Source organism: Sitodiplosis mosellana, unplaced genomic scaffold (assembly GCF_009176505.1).
Source record: "Sitodiplosis mosellana isolate CC-2019 unplaced genomic scaffold, AAFC_SMos_1.0 Smas_scaffold_6170, whole genome shotgun sequence".
In the NCBI taxonomy this organism is placed as follows: domain Eukaryota; kingdom Metazoa; phylum Arthropoda; class Insecta; order Diptera; family Cecidomyiidae; genus Sitodiplosis; species Sitodiplosis mosellana.
The window spans coordinates 3,083,957-3,093,119 of NW_022601411.1; the positions used below are offsets into that span (position 1 = coordinate 3,083,957).

General features: G+C 35.0%; 1 protein-coding gene across 1 annotated transcript; it reads left to right on the plus strand.

Annotated features, from left to right (window-relative positions):
* The first annotated feature begins 4,771 nt into the window (after nt 1-4,771).
* Nucleotides 4,772-8,658, plus strand: LOC129575965 (uncharacterized). Its single transcript, XM_055460239.1, has 8 exons — nt 4,772-5,544; nt 5,721-5,798; nt 5,875-5,943; nt 6,487-6,942; nt 7,019-7,072; nt 7,157-7,228; nt 7,313-7,339; nt 7,425-8,658. Exons 1-8 carry the CDS (start codon nt 5,141-5,143, stop codon nt 7,777-7,779), a joined length of 1,515 nt encoding a protein of 504 aa, XP_055316214.1. The 5' UTR covers nt 4,772-5,140; the 3' UTR covers nt 7,780-8,658.
* The last annotated feature ends 505 nt before the right edge of the window (nt 8,659-9,163 follow it).

Below are 9,163 nucleotides of genomic sequence, written 5' to 3' on the forward strand. Positions count from 1 at the left end.
ACCATATGAACTTAGCTATCATATTTTGTATACTAATCGCTTGAATTTTCATTCATGCGTGCGTGTGCGTGTATGGTATGGAGAGAACGCTTATGATGGCATGCAACATTTTTGTTTGATAAAAATAACGGGAACGAAAGTGTGTTCGCTCAGATTGCGAGTGTATGTTTACAATTTTGTTGGGTTTTGGAATTCGAAGAATCCGTGATGCAGAGTGAGAGAGAGAGAGAGAGAGAGAGAGAGTGAGCAAGAGCAAACGAATTTGCTTGAGGCAAGTAGCAACCTAACCTTAAAATTCCATGAACCACCACCATGTCTTTGTCTGAAAATGAAGCACACACATCGACACATGGATTCGATTCAGTTTTGGGTGAGATTCATTTAAGGAATCCAATTTGAAAGTACGTTCCCAATTTTTTTTTCACAGGCTTCTTGTACTTATTCTCAATCCATTTTATTTCTAGAAAACAACAGCGAATAAAAACAGCAAAACATCCTACAGTCTATTTTATAAAATATTTTGCGCTCACGTGAAATAATTTGTACAGTGTTTTAATAAATCTTAGATGCGATATGACACGTAGACAAATTTATGTTTGCTTTTTTCGATTGTGTGATACAAGGAATGATGGAGGGAAAGGGAACTTTGTTTTCTTTCCAACAAACGGAACTCGGCGACGAGAAAGAGAGAGAGAGAGAGAGAGAGAGAGAGAGAGAGAGAGAGAGAGAGAAGTAAAAAACGGGCATCTTTTGAGTCGCCGGAGGCAATTGCCTGTAATTTTATTCCCATTTGCTATTGCAGTGGAATTGCCACGAATTTCGGTGAAAAATCGTATGTGATTTGTTGTTGAATGTGTGATAACAGCATAGAGAAAGAGAGTGGGAGAGCGAAGAGAGAAAGAAACCAGAACAAATAAACAAAAAAAATAAACAAATCCATCATTTCGGAGCGATTTTGTTGCATGACGGCTTACATGCTTCAAGCCATTATTTTCTACGAAACATTCGAACGGAATCATTTAAAAACCAATCTATTTTTATTTGCTTTCGAAATAAATAACAATGAAGTGAGCTTTTCCACGTCAAATCATTTTCGGAAATATTTTGTTTTTATTTGGTTTCTCTCTCCTTCTGTCTCTCTCGCTCAAGCTGTAGCGATGAAGCTGCATTAAAACCAAATTCCAGCCTTTTCTATTTTTCCAGCCAAACTGAAATCAATTGTGAAAATTGCGCATCTGACATCGCTGATCAATCGAAACCATTAAATGATTTTCATTCGCCATTCGCAAATATCCCAACATATTGAATCACACACAAACAACATGAACAATGACCAAAAATTTGACCAAATAAATCATCATCGCCTTTTTAATTAAATTTTATGTGCAGCATTTTTTTTAGTTCTCTTTCGCTCCTCTTCTCCTCCCTTTTTCTCTCACAAAGTTTCATTTTAGCCCAACTTTTGGCCAATTGAACAACTAAACGAACTCAAAATGCCTATAAATTGACCACATTCATGAGAGTGGTTTTCAAAATTATATGCGTTCGAAAATGATGTATTTTGCGTGGAACACTTACATTGCAGTATGCAAAATGAACTGTTTGGCCCATAATCAAGAGCATTGTTCATTAAACAAATTATTGTGTTGATATACTGCGCCGCGCCCCACATATGTGCATCAATCAATGTGGCAAATAGAGAAGCAAATCGTTTAATACCAAAAAAAAATTACATACACAACATGAATGGGATGAGGTGAAATCAATCATAATATGTTGGAGAAACATACACACACAGAAAAAAAGATAACCAAACAAAAAATTCACAAAATATGAAAAAAATGAATTTGAATAGCATATGATTCTATGTATTCGATGATTCCTTAAATCAAAATCAAACCAATTTTTATGGCTATGAATATGTCCCTTGGGAAGGCGATTTAAACAAAAAAAATTTCATTACAATGAATAACACAGAAACTGTTAACAAGATCAAAACACAATTACAAGACAATTTTGGTAGAGAGATACACACACACACACGAAAGTGACGAGAAAAATGTTTGACTAATTAACTAAACAAAAGAAATCAACAGGATTAAAACATAAATGTAAATCGTATGAATGAAATATATTGATTATTAATGTTACTAAAAAAACTCATTTGTTTTACACATTTCTTTTGCATGTTCATTTTATTAATTCCAAAGATTCGGGGCGGTCTCGATAACAATAGCCTATTGTCAGGTAAGTAGCTTGATTTGCCTGTACTCATTGTTGTCGGAAAGTAGAAATAATTTATCTAGATAAAGATAAGATGATTCAACTATTTTTCAAAATTTATCTAGTATTTGTATTATCGATTTCACTTTATTTGCTATTTTGAAAAAACCACTGTTTTGGTGTGAAACTCAAATGGTTCGCCAAAATGGCATACTTATCCTGCGTGTATCATCCTAAAAATTATCGCCATTGCTGCTTTTCTTGAAAATTGATGAAAGTTTATGGCAAATACGGAATCGTGGGCGGATCCAAAAATCACGAAGATTCATAAATCAGATTCACTGAATCATTTTTCAGAGAGATTCAGTTTATTTTGATTCAGTGGATCAGTGATACATTTTTGGACAGTTAATTATTTTAGATTGAATCACAAATCGAAAATGATTCAGAATAAAGTGAATCTCTGATCCAGAAAAAAATGAATCTTGATTCAGACATTTTTTTGAATCTGTGATTCACGCGCGAAGTGACGGATTCAGTGAATTTCTAATCACAATTCTGCCCTGTAATGGCAAATATCTTGTACCGTAAACGGTAAATCGAAATTGACTATACGATTTTAATATTTGGAACATCAATTCTTCTGGCAAGTACTTCGGAATTGAATAGCATTTTTGTTTTGCCACTTTGGAACCAAGGCATTCATAATTATCTGGAAAATTATCTAAAAAACCCAGATAAATAATGAAAAAAATTACTTATCTAGATAAGATAATATATAAACACTCTTATCATCAAATTATCTAGATAAGATAAAAGATAATATCTTATCTTATCTTATCTGAATTATCTAGATAATAAGATTATCTTCGACAAAACTGTACCCATTGTTATATCCGCAACAACGGTCTTTTTTCTTCTTCCGTTTAAACGTGAATAATGAAAAGTTTTTCATTTCGGAATTGAGTAACATTTGGTTTGACATTTTACATTCCCTTTTCGCCGAAACCGTTTTTGGGAGCATCGAGCGATATTTTTCCAAGCAAATGCATCGTTTCTTTTTTTTCCGCAAACCAACTTGAACGGAATTCATCAAAAACTGATGCGCCAAAATTGCGCAAAAAAAACAAAACAAAACAAAACAAAAAGAAGAAATAAAGCGAGAATGCAAGTTTTATTCATTCGATTCCAACTGAATTCTCCAAGTTGAATATAGCTGCATAGTTGCTTCACTTGTGTCATATTATGGAAATGAACTAGTTCATCGCCACCGATTGAAATAAATCGTTTGAACGGTGTGCGACATCTATGAGGTGAATTCCGGAAAAAGCTTTGTAAAGCTGTTTCGAACAAAACATTGAGTATCGTGTCAAATTATGTGAGTTTTTGTTTTAACCAATTCAATCAATTGTCTATATATGATATGCATGTGAAGTCTTATGACGTGATAGCAAATGCATTTCGAAACATTTGATTGATGCTATGCATTTTGAAACATAACATGCATCTGGAATCTGGATGCCATATAACCACCAAAAGAATTTATTGGAATATTCAATCAATTGATTGATTTATGGAAGTGATGAGCTTTGCAGTGAAAACGTCATCATACACGCAAATGCCTAATCACAATGAATTCCCATCGCCACCGAATATTCTGAAAAATCGCGCTTTGTTCAATTAAAAATCTTTTTATTTCTAAATCATAATTCCTTACATTCTTCCCTTCTTTCATTCTTCATCCCAGCCTTTCTTTTCATGAAGATAGTAAACAATACAGCGCCGCCTGGGGACTAAGTACAACTTTCAACGTTTGAACTAACTCAGACGCGTATTTGTTACAGTAAACTATGTGTATGATTCTCTATTTCTCCAACCAGTCTCCAGGTGCCGCTTTATTTTTCTTGTTTGACATTTCCTATCTGTTTGTACAGACGATCAGAGAAGCTGCTTCATCCAAATCCAACAAATATATTATTAAATTGTAATTAGTTGAGACCAGAGTTCTTCCTAAACATTTAAATTCAGCCATTTTCATTCGCAATTGAAACTCAGTCAGCTGTGCATAATTTGCTTTCCTTTGCCGCTCGTAAACACGCTCGAAAGGTGTTTAATGACACCGCAGAAATTCAAATGCATGGAACTGTGTGCGAGTGAATTCATGAAACTTCCTCCATTCAAATGAAAACAACGGGATTTGGCGAACATTTCACGATGCTGCTGTTCATTGTGACTTCGCCTTCAATAATATTATTTAAAGCACTTCGCTTCGGGACAATATATGCGTACACATCGTTTTTATTTTCGATTTGTATTATAACTTCTTGAATATAGTTGAAGATTTTTTATTTCTTTCTTCTCGGTTAAATGAATTCTTTTCATTGCCAAAATGAAAACGTGTTGGTTCGACAGTCACATTTTCGCTATGCGTTCAATTTGCTCTCGTTTTTTAGGCAATTTTTTTCATCATCGTCGTAGTCGTCGTTGTTATTGTCTGTGTTCAACAGATGTTTTTCGATACATTTGATCGTGTGTTTCAGCTTCGTTCATCAATGTTTAGTTTTATACGTCGATTCGTACACGTTTGCATCGATTGCCCACAGATATATTTATCATCCATTTAAATGACTTGTTCTCAAGCATACGGCGTGTTATCCAAAAAGTGCGGCACTTAATAATAACCGAACCATTGGAAAAATAACAATTTTTTTAAACATTTTAATTCCATTTAATACTAATAATTTAAAGTTCTTTAAAGATTCGCTAATTTTCTAGTTTTATTTTAGTATTTATTTTACTTTCTTTCTTTTTACTGTCAACTTCGAGCGATTTTCGTTGAGAATTTGAAAGAATTCCGTTTCGCTAAATGTTTACGACTTTCTTTAAATCAATTGAAATTTTTGAATCGACTTGAAAAATGGAAATAGCATCAATATTTAGAGCGCTTATGCTCTTTATGTCCAATACCAAACCAGAAAGTCCGTTGGCCAATGAAGCGAATAATTTTAGTGAGTCTGGATCGATTACCACTTATGCCACATCCAAACCAACAACCACAATAGATTCAAATGAAATTCAGCCATCGGAGTCAAGTATTATAAGAGAATGGAACGGGGAAACCACACCAAATCCAATGACAGCTCTAATGCCGTACGACTATGATTGTGCGATGCCTTATCCACCATCCGTGGTAGCCGAAAGTTCTTGGGAAGAAAGTTCACCACCGATAGAAGCCCAACGACCGCATGCAAAGGCAACATTCACAATTCCCATTCGGATTGTGCACAAATTACCCGATTCGGCTCTCATCAATTTACACCGGTACGTTGTGATATCAATATCATTTACCAATTAGGTCTCCGCTCTAATAGTGCCTATTTTAACATTTCGAACGTGACTAAATTCAGTTAACAAATCTGATTTTTACATAACATAAGTTAGCAACCGATTAATAAAATTAACCTCTAATTCGTTCCTTAAAATGTATGCTGAAAAAGATTTGAGGATTATTGCGAAGATAAAATTGTGGATTGCTATCATGCGATCCGAGAATTCAACAATTACAACTATGAAAAGTAAGTTTGAAGCTTGTGGAATGTGCATTCATTTTCAAAGGCTAATTCAAAATGCGATTGTTTCCGCTCATTTTAGGAATCAGGAGATCCAGTATCTTTCGTACACCATAAAGCGCAAACAAGAAATCATACAGCAGTCTCAAGAGTAAGTTGATCAAGAATTTCATCGAAAATATCTCTTATTTTGTCTTTTTGCGTAAGTTTACCCATTCAGGGCATTTAAATATATCGCTGGGCAATCGATGCACACGTATACGTATCAACTCCGTAAACACAGTCATTTGCGTATATTCCATTTAAATTCATCGCAATTTTTTTGCAACTCCATTGCTCAAGTGCATTTAATGTGTACAATGTATGTGGTGGTTGCAAAAAAGTCTCTGATTGCTTTTTTACCTTTTTTGGTTGGTTTTTCGAATTTTGTCGAGTAAAATGAATGACGCGAATCATAAAATGTGTACGAAATATGTTGAAAATGACAATTATTCTTGAATAATGTTGAAAATTTTCAACATTCTACGATGCTAAATGGACCTGAAGAAGTTTTACACACAGAAGTTTCGCTTTTTGTATTTGAAAAACATTTTTTTTCACTGAAATTAGTATTTTTCTTTTCTAATTCGGTGCAAAAATTCATAAAAGCCCATCGACATTGACATTCATTTCGCTTATAATACTTTTTGCGCAGGAAAAAGGCGCAAATTGAGACCGCCTTCAACAAAATGCATCGAGTGTGTGTTCGTGCTGAAAGGCAGCGTGAAAAGATTACGACCGTATTGAATCCATATTTGGAAACATATTCACAATATTTTGCGCAACCGAAACGTGTGCCCAAAGTGTGGTATGATATTCATAATTTGGAGACAATTATACAGCAATTGTTTACGCCAAAATTGCATTTTCGTACGCAGTACGATGAGAAAAGTCATGCGCTTCGCATGAGCCGTATGCCAAATGATGATTCACCGCGTAAAGAATTCCTACCGCTGCCCGACAACTATTTAAACGATCAAATTGATGATGATGATGGTACGATTGATGGGGCCAGCATAATTATGGAAAATAACCACCCAGACACAACGTCGATTGGAGCGCAAATCAAACATGCTGACCAATTCAACCGCAATGTCTTAGAACAGTACACGTATGGAAAATTACCCACTTGATTTTTGTGTAACATAAGCACTTAATTTCGAAAATTTGTTACATTTGCCGTTCAGATACTCTACGGACGAGGACATTCAACAAATCATCATTTATTACGTTTTCAAATAGTAAGCTCGCATTATGCATATTTCCGATTTTTATTGTTGTTGTGCGTTAGCAAATCACTGAAAATTCTATTTATAAAACTATAGCTTTGAGCTCAAGGTTCAAGATGGAACAAGAAAAGTTTTCCACTTTACACGACTGTTGAAAGAGAAGAAGAGGTAATGCAATCATTCATCTATTTGATCAATGACACCGCTAATGATACTAATTTTTTTTCTGTTCGTCTCGAAATTTCCCAATAGATCGAACGGAACGCAGGCAGAAATCAGGTAAAATCAATTTGCCAATCTGAAGAGTGTATTTCATTTGAAACGATTTAATTTTGGATTTTCGTCAAATTGTTGGCTGAATCAGCAATTTGGAGGATCGTGTATCGGATGCAATCAGGGAACTTCAAGCAAATACCATTGAAATGGAGCGGAATCGAGTTGTGCCCGAACTGATTGGTTTGTATAATGCGGAAAATGAAGCAAAAAATCTGTTGCCCAACACAAAACTAATAACAAAATTGATTGGACCAAATAATAAGCGCGTTGTAACCACATTCAATCCAAGCGATGCGATTTTATTTAATGCATTGGATGGCAAGAAAACCGATTTGATCACCGATGAAAATGCCAATGGATTGACCAAGGCGGATGACCAAAGTGAACGTGAAAATCTTAAAGAACCTTTACATTGGGATCAAAATTGGACGTGGGATTATTAAATTGCCATCAGATTAAATTGAGAAATGAAAGACATGCGGGAAAAACACCCAATCCTACGATACATCCAAAACAATACCAAAACATTAGATCCCAAGCGCGACTCCACACTTAGCTTCTAAATGTGACACCGTAGTAAGTGTGACACTACCAAATGTGACACTACCACACACGCACTTGTTTCCATTCTCTTTGTCGCTTATTCGCAAAACGTATGCCCACACTTACTACGGTGTCACATTTAGAAGCTAAGTGTGGAGTCGCGCTTGGGATATGCCACTGACATTGCTCCATGTGGAATTTAAGAAGTCACGATAAGTGCAAATACAATGAATAAAAAGAATTTTTAGGAAGGTAGAGAAATAAGAATGTGTTGGGTGTATTGTTTGCAGAAAAAAAATCTTCAGCACACATTCTCCACGATGAAACCTACATTTAATGAGCCATAGTGAGCCAGCAGAATGCTTAATTTCATGCCAAAATTTTTCTGTTTGAATAAAACCAAACATGTCAAACACAATTTATTTACGAGATAATGAGCATCATGAAAACAAGTCAGTAATATTTCTTCTTACTGACTTCGCATCACTTTTGCGGAAGATTTGCAGCATAATGTGCTGTTTAACATTTGCAAGGTAAGCATTATGTAAGAACTAGTTCTGTACCAGAAATTTGATTCGCGTGGCAACAAAAAAAAACTACCAAAAACATTGAATTGGATAAGAAAATATATTATGTTATAGTTATCTTATAGTTCTTGAATCCAGTTAACCTCCTCTTTTAATATCCATTCGATATAACTTCTACGGATTGTATATCTTATGTCGAAACTTCCAGTCTTATCCAAGGCAACAAGTGGTTCTTATCCAAAACCAATAGTTCACATTGAGTTGTCGCTTACTGTATGTATGCAGCCGAAGTTTGTTTTGATTGATTTAAGTCATTGTGACGCAAAAAGATCGCCCAAATTAAACATAGGACCCGTAAAAATCCAGGTGTTGTTGATATGTCGTCAACTTTGCCCAAAAAAATGTACGGTATTCAAAAATAGAGCATTGACGTGATCTTACAGAGTGAATTCATGGACACTCGAACAGTATGCCGTTCGTTCGGGAATGGAACTGTACTACTTGTTTTTTTTTTGTTGAAGAAGGTGACATTGCCATCGGCTATTTATTTCCTAATTTTCCATGTAACTTGTTGGCTTATTTTACCGAAACTGTTATCGCACACTGTGATTCCCAAAACGTGAGTCGAACTCATATTTCCGAAAACATATCGAAGCAACAACGTCAAGTCCAAAGTTCACAACAAGCACATCGATCCAAAATGTTCCATCGATCGATCTAAAATGTTAAACAATAGGTAATAACCATATTTTGGCTG